General features: G+C 41.3%; 1 protein-coding gene across 1 annotated transcript in view; it reads left to right on the top strand.

Annotated features, from left to right (window-relative positions):
- ZNF521 (zinc finger protein 521) overlaps positions 1–15,445 on the top strand; it is a 234,018-nt gene extending 218,573 nt beyond the window's left edge. The window contains exon 9 of the mRNA XM_082499405.1: positions 14,604–15,445. Coding sequence (XP_082355531.1) covers positions 14,604–14,633 — 30 coding nt within the window. The 3' untranslated portion in view covers positions 14,634–15,445. The remainder of the gene's footprint in view (positions 1–14,603) is intronic.
- Positions 15,446–15,794: the final 349 nt, after the last annotated feature.

The raw sequence follows: 15,794 nt of genomic DNA, 5'->3' as shown, positions 1-15,794 counted from the left end.
ATAATCAGCCCTCAAAGGAGCCCCGGCCGCCCCAGAGCCTTGGACTGATTGAATAACTCCTGGGCCTCTTCCCCTAGGCCTCCATCAGCAGGGGTCCTGTGGAAAGCAATCTCCCGCAGACTGGCACTGAAGTGAGCTTTAAACTACTATTTTCTGCTCTCCAGAGGAGCCTGGAGTACTAAAAGATAGATGGACTGCAGATATTTTATGAGAAACTGTCAGAAGAAGAGCAGAGTAAATGTTTTTTTTCCTCCTTCTTTGAGTCACACGCTGCATCACTGTAGAATTTTTCCCAGAATCTTTTACACTGAAAGTTTGAACTTAATTGGTTGCTAACCTTAATTTCCCCCCCACCCTTTCTTTTTCTTTTTTCCCCTTCCTTCTTCTTTTTTTTTTTTTTTTAAATATTCACTCGGAGGCCCTTTGCTTAACCACAGTTGCAGAAAATCAGTACCATTTGCACTGAAATATTTATAATGACAGAATGAAAAATTGGATTCATTTTCTGGCCTGTAGCCGAACAGTCTGCAACTTTGCGCAGCATTGTTTAGCATCTCTCATTCCTTTCTTTCATTGGGGTCGTTTTCAGACACAGACGCACATGCTGCCGATGCTTCAGAGGAATGCTTAGCAAAACACAGAGCCCTTTTTAATCTCAGCCTTGAGAAAACAACTTGTGTCTAACCTTGCCACCATTTGGGGGGGGGGGGGGGAGTGAAGGCGGGGGGAGGGGGTCCCCGGGAAGCGTGTAGAATCCCTCTTACAGGAGAGATTATAGAGGATGACATGCAGTAATCTGTCCTCTACAGCAAAGCAGCGTACAGCTGGAATTCAGCAAGTTGCTTCGGTGTGTTGCAGGGGAGGCAGGGTGGACTTAGCACCAGGCTGGATAGCAGGATCTCTCCAGTAATCCCTCTTCTGGCACCAATTCCCTCGGTGGCCTTGGGAAACTCATTTGCCCACGAAGGAAGAGGTTGTCAAAAGCTCCCTTTTGTGCGTGAACACAGGCTGTGCCTGTAAAAATGCCCTGTGCTTCTTTGCACCTCCAGAAAACAGAGGATGCTGGAACTGTACATATTTACTTCCCTCGCAGCAATGGTGTGAAGGTGAAGTGGTTGATGTTTGCAAAGTGCTTTGAAAATGAAAGTGCGGATCCTCAGGCTCCAATTTGCATCCCCTGCCAGTATAAAAGGTACCTTAGTCAGACAGCCAAGGATTCCCTCAGTACACAGCAATTCCTGTTTATTTTGCTAGCTGGTTCTGTATCACTCCCTTTTGGTCCTCACAGGCGTGTCTCAGACTCTGATGAATTCCAGGGATTTTTAATTGATATAACAATCCCGCGGGGGCTGTTATGAGCTGGCACGAGTTCGGGCAGTCTTCTGAATGCTTTAACGTGCACTATGGTGGCACAAGATTTGAATGTTTAGGCTGCATGGATTCACAAAAATGTATAGTGGCTGTATAGGAACTAGTCTGGAAATATACACAATTTAGTAGAGAATGATAAGTCTCTGCAGATGTTGGACTGTTGTGCAGAAATTAATAGAGAAATATATCTATGAAAAGTGGTGATTTCAAAAACCCTTAGAAATGATTCTCTGGTGAGTTCTGTAGACTGTCTTGACAACTGTGTTAGTTTCTGGAAAAGCCCTGTGGCCAAAATGTTAATCCCTGATGCCTAAAAAGAGGCACCTTGAGACCATACTGGGTCCCCTAAGGAAGTGCGTCAGATTCTGCAAGGTGCTGAGAATTTCGTGAAAATGTAGGTGCCATAAATTGCCTATAAAGGTTCAAAAATATCATCTTGCTGACTTAACCTGTATCGAATTTACCACATAGCTCTATTGCTGATAGCAAGTATCTGTGTATAGTACTAAATTCTGAACTCTATTCCACATTGCTCATCTGAGCACAAATTTTTTTATTTATTTGGTTTCTTCTGTTAGAGCTTCAAAATGTTGACTCCCTCTCAGTGGTCTGAGGAGCTCAGGCCGAGCAGGTGTGCCTATAAGCAGTAGGAAGGGACAGACATCTGCTGTAAACATCAGTACAGCTCAGTTAACACTGCACAGCGTTCTGTGGTTTGTAGCATCGCATACTTTTTATCATTCAAAAGTTTCTTACCAACTTGCAGATTTGCCTTTTTACCATGTTCCCCAAGACAGTTTGACAGGTCAGCCTGAAGTGATGAGCGTTCTGACACAAACTGCATTGTGTCTTAGAAATTTTGCCTGCAGTTGTTTTACTGTAGTATTGCTTTGATTTGAAAAGGAACTTTCTACAAAGTGGTGTGTTTTAGGGTATAACAAAAAAAAAAAAATCCAATATTGTGCTGCATGTATTACAGAGATTTTCTGCTTAGCCCCTATTATTGCTTTCTGGTTTTCTTTTTCTTTCTTCATGTACGTAAATGGAGAACAGTATAATTTTTGTAATTTTTAACAGTTATTGAGAAGCAAAAAGAATAGAGATGAGAAAGAATGTAAGCTTTAATTGCAAATATTAAATATTTTTTTAAACTGACATTTTGAAAGCAAATTGCCCTGGCAATTTAATGACATTTTAAGGGGAGCCATAGCCCCAGAGGAGGCTCTTTCAAATCCAGAAGTATTTCTTTGGTTGAGCTGACCAGAACACAAATATACAGGTGTGTAAAATCCCTTAAGATGCTGAAAAGATTTGTGGGGACAATAGACGATGGACCACAGTGAGGCGACAGTACAGATCTAATGGGATTGTACAGAACTGTTACTGAACATCAGGGACCGTAAGAATAGCCCCCAAACAACTGTTTTATCTCATTGTTGAAGACAGTACCTTTCTGGGAAAGCTGCTTTCTCTGCGTGCCTGAACCGTTATGTTGGTTTTGTTTTTCTGTTTGGAGTGCCAGTCTGTTTACTAAAGTTATTAGTTTATAAATTTTGCCAAGGTAAAGTAACTGTGAGAGCTTTAAATTAGAATAAGTGCCACTTCTGTGTGGCAGGTTCCTTTGAGGGCTGATTAGAAAGCAGGCCTCCTGTTGCCTGCCCCTTTATGCATGGCACTATTGCTGTGGGTACTTGTTCATAGTTTACCTTTGAATTTATATGTGTGCACTGGGGTATGATGAATCGCCCTCCGATAGCGAAGATTCTGCTTTTTTTTTCCCGGGATCAAGCTAATACTTCACTTTAAAGAGTTATTTTAATTAGGTGGGGTTTATTGTAATGAATTAAAATTAACTTGGAGTAGCAAATTATATAAGACTGCGAGGGTTATAGATTAGCCTCACCATAGCTACAGCACATCTTTTTGTAAAGGAATTAAACTTACGTATTTCAGACATCTTGGAACCAAACATAGACAGCAAATGAGCGTAAGTGTGGTCTCCAGTTATTTTCCTCCTAAATGTGATTGTTTTCACTCAATCAGAAGGTTGCCACACTAAAAACCAGCCCTAATGGGCAACAAGGGGTGAAAATGGCAGCTGCACGAGGCTGGATCCCCTAGCAGGAGATAGCCTAGGAGACAAGAGTACCACAGCATCACAAGCCAAACCCAGAGGTGGGGGGGGGGGGGGGCGGGGGGGCAGGCGGGCGGGCATTTCTTCGACTGTCAGTGCAGGGTCAAGGCAGGATCTAATGATGTGTCTGACTTGCAACGTGTCACTGGCCAGCTGTGTGACAGGAAATAGAATGACCAACCTCGAAGAATGACATTTGGTAGAAGGATACTTCTTCCCTCACGGGGAGGAAGGAAAAAGGCATAAAAGGATGCTTCATTGTGTAGTACTTCTTGTCTGGGGGAGGGCGGGGGAGTATTAAAACGTAGAATTTGGACGTCACTGTCTTCCCCCTTTCATAGGTTCTGAAAATGGGAAAGTGAGAGTAAAATTCCTCCCATTTAGCTGTGGTCAGATTTCACACTTCTTTTACACAAATGCCAATGACAACAAAACAGAAGACAATAGAGAATCCAGACTTCTGCATTTTACAACCGACAACCACAATGACAAACATAAAATTTTATTGTCCTGGTACCACATGTCAGTAAGCGCTCCAGATTTATTGATTTACTGTGTGTATCCTTACAAAATTTAGAGAAGTAGTGACTTTGTTATAAAGGGCAAAATAGTATTCTGATCTCTTTAAAAGTGACCTTTACAATATGGAGTTTCTTGGACTGAAAAGGAGGGAACTCCGATGAGGTTGCTCCAAGAACAAAACGTTTCAACATAGGGTTCTTAATTGTCTAACTATTTACCAGCTATGAAGGGATAAATATTTTCCTTATTTTCTTTTCCAACAAGTACATTTGTAATTCACACACACACACACCTCCCAAGCCTGCCACATAAGCACTGTCCCAGTTCCCACTATTCCTTGTTTGAAGAGCTGTAGGAATAAGGACTATAAGACGTCCAAGATGGTCTGGCACAGTAACTAGTTGTGAAGGAAGTCAGGGAGCAAAAGCTGTGGGGGCCCCTGCTTATCAGCTCTGAAATCTTTGGCCATTACCACCAAATCTGCTCAATCTGGCTTTCCTTGCAAACTGCCTTGAAGGAAAAAGGTGCAACAACGTGCAGCAGAGCTTGGGGCATTCGGAAGAGGAGGAGAGCTAGCAGAACCCCATAGTTTTTCCTTTTCTTTCCTACACATTTTAAAAATGACATACCATGGACAAGGGGACATATTTTCACTTGTGTTCCTGATTTTGCAATCCAAAATACGCACCGGTCCAGTTATATGTTCTCTTAACTGGGTGTATGCATGTATACCTACTGGCTGGATAACTACCAAATATAATTCCCATGTACAAAAGCCAGGTTTGGTGATTTTAAAACTGGTCTGGTTGAGGGTTTGCTCTTAGCTGAGCGAAAATGGTGTTAGTCGCTTTGAGTTAATCTCGGGCTGATCCATAACCTCCAGTGTGCTGAGTGCTGTTGTACAAGGCCCCACGCACCGGCTGGCAATGTGCGGGGAATCCAGATTCCAGGCTGTCCCTTTGTCACCTGGTAAGCACAATACCCAGCATTATGTCACAAGGTAGGGAGGTGAGCTCAGCGATCGATCCAAGCGTGGGATGCTCCTGTCCGTGTAATAAGAGTGCAGACAAGTTACAGTGCTTTTCTTTCAGGCTGTATCAAGAAACTTGTAATTTCACTTGTAATTTTGTTCAAAGGAATTCTCGTACACGCACCTGTGGAAAACAGGAAAGGATCATTGTTTTAAAGGTTGCCCTTTGCATATAAATCACAGCTCTGTGTGCTTCCCCATTTTAATTGGCTGACCTTTTGAATGCTATGGACAGGAGCTTAAATTCTGGACCTGCCAGTTGGTTTAAGTTTTGAAATCAATTCATGATCTAGCAGTTACTCTGCTTTAAATCAGGGAGCCCAGGATGGAAATTTGAGAAGAAGTTCCACTTGGAAAGTTCCTTCTCACAACTCATAGAAAACTTCATTGCAGACCAAATAGATGTGTATAAAATTCAGATTCATTTGTCAGTTTAATCCCTGAAAAGACCTGTCAGGATTCAGTGAGTACAAGAGAAACAGGAGGAGCAAGAAACGTGTGATGTTTCCAACAGGACATTTCTGTGCAATTATCAATTTAAGCTTCCATTATTTGTCACTAATTACTGCACTGAACTGTTAAATATTTAGCAGTAGTTTGTTTAATTGGGTTTGACCTATAAAGGAATTTGTACATAGCGTAGCTCCAGTTCCAGGAGCTAGTTCCTCAATCCCAGCTAGGCAAATTTGTATTCACGTAAGATGAACACATATTGTCAGACCAGGGGTTTTGGTTTTGTTGTTTGAGTTTGTTACCACTCTCTCCCTCACAGATTTATTTGTCTTTAAGGTATCTAAAATTAGAGCACGAAGTAGGAGTGCTGCTTGTGGATGTAAAATGGGAGGGAGGTCAAACTTAAACTTGTTTACAGATGTTGTAGTTTAGAAAGCACCAGCATGATAAATTAAACATAACAAAGAAAAAAAATTAAAGCAGAGCAACAACTAGCCCATGAACACGTGTGTCTGTAAAACACTGACTTAATCCCTGAATATCTTATTAGGCAGTATTGCCTATCAAAGCTTGTTGTCCCCTGTTACTCTGCTGTACAGTAGCTGGAGATAAATCTGGATTTGTTCAACTTTGGGTTCTGCTTGCTCTTTGCCTGGCTGCGTCTGACAGGTTGAAGAGACTTCTGGCTGTGGCCTCTGCAGAGGACGTGCAAGAATCAATCAGTACATGAGCGATATTCACTTTGTTTTAAACCCTGCAGGCCTTGCTCTATTCTTACTTGTCCCTGTCTTGAAACTCCCTTGATTTCAGAGGAGTTTCTCTTAATTTATACCAGGATAATCATAACCATATTCTAAAGTAATAAGACTTCTGATATATTTCTCAGAAGTGCCTCCTTTTGCCTTTTTTGTTTAAGCTTTTATTTCCACTTAATGAACAATTTTCTTATTGGGGAAGGAAGCTTGTGTATTAATTTCAAACATTTGCAGTATCACAAAAACCTTCTTTTTCTAAAAAAAAGACTAGGCCTGGATCCTGATTAGCAGTACAGCCCCTTTGCAGCATAAAAGAACAGGAAGGTTTCCCGGTTTCAATGAATTCCTGTGAACATGTCCTAACCATCGCCCTCTCTCCCCGTCACCATCATCTCACCGTTTATGGGGGTAATACGTGCACCTTGCCCGGGCAGCCAGGCACACCTTGCCTGAAAAGCAAGAGGTTGTTGTAAGTTCTCCATTTCAGTAAACACCAAAGAGGATAAGGGAGGCTTATGGAAGGCTATTGCCTGGCACCATAGGTTAAAACAGCCTTGGAGCTACTCTGATTTATGTCAGAGGCTTAGCCAGGAGCCGACGCTCCTAATGAGAAAGGTGCAAGGATGGTGAGCAGACATCTGTGTTTGTGTCTGTTCTCTTCTGGTGACAATGATGAAGGTCTTATTTGCTGTACTTAGGAATATCTGTCATTCTGTTCCATACAACAAATCTGTGATATATGTACTCACATATAATAATGAATCCAAAAGGAACCATTGACATTTTACTAGTGACTTACTGGAAGTCTCTGAAGAAAAATAGGTATGAGGCATTTTGGTTTGGTTTGATTTTGGTTTTAATTTTCAGTTTGCATGCCTGAGAACAAGCTATTCGATTTGAGAATCTTTTTTTTTATGGGTAGGTTTTCTCTGGCCCAGCTCAAAATGCTTGAGTAGAAGAACCAGAACACTGAGATTTTTAAATTAATACGATAGAGTATGATCTGATTAGCAGCCATGCCATTTCAGAGACATTAATATAATAATAAATCACATAGCTTAGGTGAACTAATTTATATGAATAACTGCAATTCAGTGTAGACTTTCCTAAATTATAATTGTCAACAGCGGTCAGTCATGACCTAAGATGACCATTAAATTAGCCATCGTGTCTGAGAACAGACCCGATTCTCAAAGGCTGGTAAACATCAACTCACCACACATAAGTGGTATTTATGGGAACACAGATTCTCTTGGGATTTGGCCCCTTCTTTGTTGTGGAAATAGCTCTACTTAAGTCAGATCAAATCCTTATTTCCTTGGGAATCTCAAGTTTCAGAGACTGTATTTTGTTAGGTCTATGTTGGTGATCAAACTTGGCCTGGATGAAACTCCATGCCTACTTTAGTGCATTTAAAAATTAATTGGTACTCCTCCTGCTCTGCCAGCTGCACTGCAGTACTGGAGATGCTGGACACCTTGCCTGGAATTTTTTCTGTTCTGTCCAGAACTCCACAGTCTCCATTTGTCTTCCTATTTTTCACCTATGAAAAACTATTAGACATCATCTCCTTTCCAGCTCCCTCATTCACTCAGGATAAGTGTGACCATTGAAATCTGAATATATATTCATTTTTGTGTCAGAAACATTGTCATTCCTGGGAGAAACACATCAGAAACGTTTGTTGGTTCCAAGATTTCAGATACAACAATTTTAAGTTAATTTCTTGTAGCTTGTGTTTTATGAAAGGAAGGGAGGGACCTGGGAGGGAAAATAATCTATGGTCACACCATCTGTTGATGAGCTTCAACTGAAGTTGCTCTTTTTGTATTTCACCTACGTGAAAAATACAGAAGTGATTACAGTCTGAGTGTTCATAGATGCTCTGTCAGGACAATTAGGGTTTATAGCATAGAATGGACCTAGGTATGTCCCTAACCTTCAGTTAATTCATTTGGTGGAGGTGGACTGTGGAAGTGGTTACCCTTATTGTGGGAACACAAATCCCACCTATACTACCTTTTTACCTGTATAGCAGCTGAGCCTGAGAAGCCCACGTAACAGAATCTTCTTAATTGCTTGCAGCAGCAGTTGTCTTAATGTTTGGGAGCATTGAAAGTAAGTTTACTGTTTCAGATGCTTTGAAATGGCCCAGATATTCTACTGAAACCATCTCCTGACTATGCAGGTTTGGTTTCGTGTGTGATTTGGGGCTGGCTGAGCCTCTTCCTCTCCTGGGATGAACATCAGGAAAAAAAATCCTAACCCTGAGGTCTGTGAAGCTGTGAAATAGTCTCCCAAGAGGAGCATTGGAAGCTCTAATTAAAATTGGATTGGGCAAAACACTTGAAATTACACTATAGGCAATAATCCAACACTGGCGAGATGGGTGGAGAAAACGCCCTAATGGGTCTTTTCTGTCTTTAAATTCTATGAATCCTTGTTCTTCTCTTTTATTATGCTATTTCACCTTTTTCTTTAATGGTGACACAGTGTCATGTAGAAAGTATTATAAGATACTATTGTGAGCTGAGTAAGATGATGTTAAATGTCAAAAGAAAATGCAACAGTTTCTCTGCAGGTTCACAGTGATTATATACGGAGACAAGAAAAAGAGAGGCTGACTGTAAGCAAGGGACATCAGTGCAGTGTTTCTGATCTGTAAGACAGTGGCAAGTGCCTGCAATATACATGTTTATCATTTTGACGTTACATTTCATATTCTCTGCTTATGAAGAATAACCACATTCCGCCAAACCTAACACAGGTGTGGAAAAGTCATTTACTGTAACTGCGTACATCACTCAGATGCTGGAGACATCTTCTATCCAAATGTTTCAAATGTCCCCAAAGACCTGGACTAAATAATATCTTTTTACATCTTAATTTATAGTATGTATTTAATCTTCGTATCTCACAAATCTAAACATCTCATCAATTTAGTCTTGGGTATAATCATGTTACTGTTTACCGGGAAAGAACCTTGCCACAATATAATGGGGCTTTGACAAGAAACCCTGTGCTGCAGAGGAGCACAAGTTTGAAGAAAGGCTATAAAAATCAACCTCTTCTGAGATTTTTCTTAAAGTTATAGTTAAGTCTGAATAAGTTTCATTTATTTAGTTTTGGTGTTACCACTTAATACTCGTCTTCCCTCCTCCCCCTGCCCTTCCACGTGACGCAGTATTTTAGCAGCGTCCGATGCAGAGCTTTCTGCGTGAGAGGTCTGACATCGTGGCAACCAGTTAAGTAACAAAGCATCAGCCTGAAGTTCTGGAAACCATGCTAGCACTGTGAAACTGCATTTTTGACTTGCCCTTCCCAGTGCACTTAAGGTTTTGCTCGGCCTTTTCCACAAGCCTTTCTTTCTTCGCCTTTGGTTCTTGAAAATCCAACATCCTCTTGTTAGCTGCAGACAGTTTGAAAAGTATGGTACAGGGTAAAAAGTTGGAATAAGAAGAAGGGAAGAGAAGCAGAAAATCTTGATTAGAAAGTATAATTTAATAGAACATGTATCGAACCAAATGTATTGATTAATGTGGAAGATATAGTACTTATATTGATTCAAACTAGAGATTTAGTACTAAAAGCTGTAAGCCAAAAAGCTGTTGCAGATTGCTACAAAAGTCAGTTTAATGCTGTCCTTGAGAATGCCTTCACAAAGAAATTCTTCTAATGTTTGAGGAGTAGGTAGAATGCGGTATATGTCAGTTTGATCCCGGAGGGTTTTATTTTGTACTCTAATAGCTGTTACGAGCCTACATTATATCCAAGGAGTAATTTTCCTTAGGGGTGCCCGGCTCGCTTTGTGTCAATATTCTAGCATTTTAAGTCACGTACAGTATATGCTTCTGGGAACAGTGCAGGAGCCAGCCAGACTCATAATGGTCTGCATTCATTAATAAAGGCAGAAGCTTCTGTCCCTCCATTGCCCACTACAGGGATGCCTCCCTGGTCTTCAGGGACCCGTACAGACACATTTAAAGAAAGCTTTATTTTGAGTGGGCAGGAGATGAAATGCAGGACTTGCAGGCATTTCCTAAGTCAGCTATATGCCCGAGCACAGGGGTGACCTTAATGGGTCAGAGAAGAATGCAGGTCAAAAGACTTATTATCCAGCCTGTTGGAAACCAATTGCTTTTGTTAAAAAAAAAAAATGTAGCGCTTAAAGGTTGATAGTAATGTAGAGTTCTGTTTTACAACGTGAAACTGTATTGCAGTGCGGTGGGGTGCATTTCTTTTTTTTTTTTAATGCAAAAAAATACAAGATAATGTACACAGATAAAGGATTCCAGATAAGTGATAACATGTAGGGTACCATAATTACTTAATCAGTGATGATTGATTACTCATGTTTGTGTTCTTGAACTAAGGAAAAAATAACATGCTGCTGTGGTACTGTTACCATCTGTTGAAATAATGCATCTACATTTCATCTATATTTCTTCATGTGTACCCTCTCTGCACCGATTGTCAGGTACAACCATGTCTTGTTTCATCTGGTCATAAAAACCAGAAGTCCCATTTAAACTGAATGCAACCACAATTCACATTAAAGATTCTAATGGGCTAGTGAGTCTGTGGCTATCTCTGGATATTTTTTTCTTCATTAATTTTGATGCTGTGGGCGGGAGCTTTTTACGAGCTAATACTTCTCGTGTTCTATCTGAAACACAAAGACATACTCCAAACAACAAAAAGTATTATTACCTCTTTTGTCTTGAGCATTTCTGCAAAGAAACCTTTTTGTTTTCTTTATTTTTTTTTGTCGAGGAGATTCTTCCATCCAGTATCATTGTGAAATCTTTGCATGTTTTTAACTCCTTAACACTAACAACAGGGATACCTCAAAGCATTTTTATGCAAAAAAACTGGTGGCATATCATTTTATAGCAGGTCACATAACGGTTGGGATTCTGGATTCTGCTAACAAAAATAATTCTCTCTAGGAACAGGGAAAATGCATTTTAAGAGTTCCTTTTGCATGTGAAATACATTGGACTCAGGTTTTCCCAGGTAGTATACCGGCTTTCCAGATAATACTGAGACAGAGAAATTGGGAACGTAGGAGTTCTCCTGTCTGGGTTTGTGTCTAATGCAGTGACACACACCCCTCCTGCTTCACTCTTCCTCCATTTTGTGCATGCAAAGCTTGCGTTTGTGTTTGCAAAGTAGTTTCTTCTCATGAAATCACAGCTCTTGGAACTGGTAACATAGCTATTGTTGAAGTCCAGGAAAGATTATGTTAAGAAAAAATATTTTTCCCTTTCCATGGCTAAGTAGGAAATCGAAATTTTTGCTTCCTAGGGAGACTACCTCATAATTAAACAGATGTGTTTATATGCAATCAAATTTGGGGGAGGCAAAGAGGGAGAGCACGCGGTAACTCCTGTACTTAGTTGAATGACTTCTCTTTGGCAAGTGGGTGTACTAATTGCTCCGAACTCAGGCAAACTAGTTTGAAGTTTCCGGAGGAGGCGTGTTTCAAGCTTGCGTAGTGTGTCATTACTGAAGGGCAGTGCGCTCTCCGAGCTGCACAGGGGATCTCGACCGTAATATTGTGGTCTCCCTGGGTGTACCGCACTCCCGTGTCCCTGCCGCGTCCCTGCCGTGTCCCTGCCGGCAGGAGCTCCAAATTCTGCTTTCCCCGCCTGCCTGAACTCCCACTGCCGGGGAGGCAGGGAGCTCGCTGCACGCAAGGCAGAGCCACTGTCAGAGTCGAGATCTGCTGTGTGGATAATGGAGGAGAATTTTTGCCCTAAATTTTTAAACACAACACCCCTCATAAAAACAACAACAGTTCATAACTGGGATTAATGTTTGCAATTTTCAGTCACTTAGACGTGGGGTCTCCAATAGATGGCTTTTGGTGGAGTGGAATATGGCTCTCTGTGGGATTACAGAATTTTCCTCCTTTTCTTATCTCTCTCCTCCCATCCTTTGCCTGCTTGTCTTGTCAATGTTATGCTTCTGAAGTGCTTCCACTTCGTATTTTTTTGCCGCTTAGCCAAATCGGTATTTTTCCCTAGTACCTCATGTTAATTACTGTGGAAACCATGTTTTGTTTTGACTGTTTACAATAAGTATAGTTCCCTTTTTAAGGCCAAAACTGCTCAAAGCATTTCCTCACGTTCCTATCCTGCCCTGTCTCATTTTTCTCTGCAACACTTGTTTTTTTCTATTATCTCTTCATTATCTCGAGAGAATCTCATTTTGCACCGGGGCATGGGAGTCAGGGACACCGAGAGCAGGGGCAAGTCAGGCCTTATGCCGTGTTTTATTTTGTCTCCTTCGTATTTGTGCCTTTTTGGTTTTTTAATCAAAAATGTCATTGCAGCCAGAGTTACGGCTACACTTCTAAAACACCTTTTGACTGCTTCGTACGTAACTGTTCATCCAGCCCCAAACCGATTATGCATTTTTCACTTAGTGAAAAGAAATAAAAAAACAGCATGACTGACGTGCTTGCTCTCGGTAGATTAGAAAACAAAAGCCCCCCCCCCCCCCCCCCCAATATCTCTCTGCAATGTAACAACTGGTATGTGACTTCATTTACTCAGAAGCAGAGAAAAAAATCAGAATTCAGGCTGCCACACCATATTTAACTTGTCCTGTTGTTTCTAGGTACTGTGGGGTCTCCAATAAGCCTGTGGTGTTACGCTGTAAGTGCTGCAATAAATGGACACAACAGGATGACAAAAGGGCTGACTGTCAGGCTTAACTCTTAATTTCCTTGCTTTTGTGGTTTAAAGTCAGAGCCCATTACCTGTCACCAGCCCACATTTTCGGCTGCAGCTATTGTTCCCGCTTTACAGCATTGTGAAATGATTTTATGGGAAGGATAAGAAGCTAGATGAAATCAAGTGGTAGAGTGTATTTTTTTAACACTCTCTGGCCTTGGACAGTCTGGAATTCTTGCCATCAGCATTAAATCATTTTGTATTCACATCTGGAAATTGCATCTTTAAGTGTCACTGGGTCATTTTCCTTTAATCTTGAGAATGGCACTACATTAAAAATTCCTCAGTCTTACTGTAAGATCCTTTCTTTGCCAAATGTCCCATGAACTATTGTTTGTGTACGTGCACGGTTTAGGGAGAGAGAAGGAGGAAGGGAGGGTGAACCGTCGGGCTGGTCTGCAGTCACGCTGTATTTCACATTTGTTTCACCGGGACTGTTTTCGTGTGCCTTTTCATGGGTGGCTCTGGAGGGTACGGTTCAGTAGATGTTCACTTCGTTGAAAATGATGACTGTCTTTTGGGAACAGGTTCATCCTGAAGTGCGTTAGTCCAAAGGGGTTTTAAGACAGATTAACTTAATAAAGCAGAGTGAAAGGACTGGATGTGCTGGGAGCAAATTACGGGACGTGACACCCTTGCCCTCTGGGTCACTGGCCCAAATCTGGCCCAGATGACTAGGGGGAAAATCCATCACTAATCAGTGGCTGCCCTGTTGTCTGGGTAGTAGCATTCACAAAGCTTTTCCAGTTATCCGTGGCTCCAGTGTAGGTTGTAGAAGATTTAACGCATATTAGATCGGGTCCTTGCTCTTAGCTCGATGCTTGTGAAGGATGTGAGCCACTGCAGGCATTGAAATAGCATCTCTCATCCCTAAAAGTGGTCGGCTCAATTAGGGCAGCAGTGGGAAAGAGGGTGAAACTTGTGTTTGCTGCTGGATTTGGTGATTACTCGTATGGGAAAGGAGAATTTCAGGCTCCAAAGCCATGCTCTGTCACCTCACATAAGGCGCTGCATTCAGTTAAGGAAAAATACCTGTGGTTTTGGGTGACCGAAGGAAGGGCTGTGGCAGCCCCTCCTGTTTTCTCATCGGTCTTTGAGCTCTCTGCTAGGCACAGAATGACTCTTACCGGAATATACTGTGTATACTGTTTAGAGGGAATTAGGTTTTAATGCAATAAAACATTTGAAGTGGTGCCACAGTCTAGGAAGCACAGCCCAATTAGCATACTTTTGGTTTGTAGGCAGCAAGGTCTTTTATGACAAATAAATGCACTTCTCATTTGCATAATGCATAAACCATGAGCCGTATGTAAGCGGACACCGGACCCGCTGACCCGGTGTGCAGTTCCGCTGGGACAGGTCAGCCCAAAGCGACCTGGAGAGGGTGCCTTGCCCTTCTTGTGGCACATGGAAAGAACACCTGCGGGAAACAGCTGGCGAAAACTCCCCTCTTCTGGCTGCTTTAAAACAGGGAGGGCTCAAACATACTCTCTTTCCAGTCCATCATTTTGCGAGATACGTTGGGAGGGAGAATTGTGTTTGCATCTTCCTGAAATGCCCGTCCTGTGACTAAGCTGTTTCTTTTCTTTTTGTTGCAGAATCATACGATGACCCAGCACAGCAGTTAGTGCAAGGCCCATCTCTTCCAGAGAATTCTTTGTGGCACAAAAAGGGAACACGTTTTACTCTTTGCACGAAACTTTCATTGTTAATGTATATTATTCAGAAACATTGTATTGTACCATAAAACTTGTATTATCGAAACTGTTGGATGTTCATGTGTTTGAACTTTTGAGCACCGGATAGAATTCCTGTATATAAAGTGTTGCACATGTATTATGTTGTCTGATACTAAAATGGTCTTATAAAGACAAGTGGACTTGGGCCCTATTCAAGAAAGATACAAATAGTAATAATACTGTGTGAGGGGAAAAAAATAGCTAAAGGAAAAGTGTCATTTTCAAGGAGGAGGGAGAAGGTAATAGCTATGTTCCATTACAGCTCTGTTTGGCCTTCCTTTCGTTTAAACTTCAGTCTAGAAATCTCTCTTTTGGTATACAAACGGATGAATCCAAGACTATTTTTTATTGCTGAAGATTCTTGCAAAAAATACGAAGAGACTCTTTCTCACAGAGCAGGAACCCACAGTTGAATAAGGCCCGTATATATATTTGTAAGCCTTGCGATATGACAGATAGCATTACCATATATGCAATAGTTGTTATGTAGATTGTCAAAGAAGTTTTTTTTTTTTTTCTGGATACCATTTGAAGCTTTGAGTGTTCAAGACTTTCCTTAATGATTTCACACGGCCAAATTCTTGAATCAGTTGAACTAACCTGTATGTTACTGTTATTAATGTTTACTCTGCGGTCTGAACCTGGAGATTACTGGAATTGTTTTCCAAAAGGAAATAAATTCAGTTTACCATTATGTGTGAGCGTGCTTGTGTCTTGTCTTTTTCCTTTGAAAGTAGTGTTGTTATTATTGCTGCTCCTGTAGTACTTAAAGGACCACCAAGATCTGGAATCTCGTTGTATCAGGACCTATACACTGCTCAGTAGGAGAAGGTCACTTTTCTCAGAGCTGGGCATTTAAATAAATGTAATTGCAGAAACAGATCTGCTGGCCCACTGCAAAGCAATGTGTGCTTGAGGGCAGTATTCACTGTTTTGTGCTTTTGTTTGTTAGTTTGTTTTATTTGGCAGTCTCAACAATTTCATACCTGTGCACTTGACACGTTGGTTGCCAGAGGAGTCACCACACATCTTCTGTGTATGATTATCAGA

The sequence above is a fragment of the Vanellus vanellus genome, assembly GCF_965231255.1.
Source record: "Vanellus vanellus genome assembly, chromosome: 2".
Taxonomy (NCBI): domain Eukaryota; kingdom Metazoa; phylum Chordata; class Aves; order Charadriiformes; family Charadriidae; genus Vanellus; species Vanellus vanellus.
This window is presented reverse-complemented; position numbering and strand designations above follow the sequence as displayed.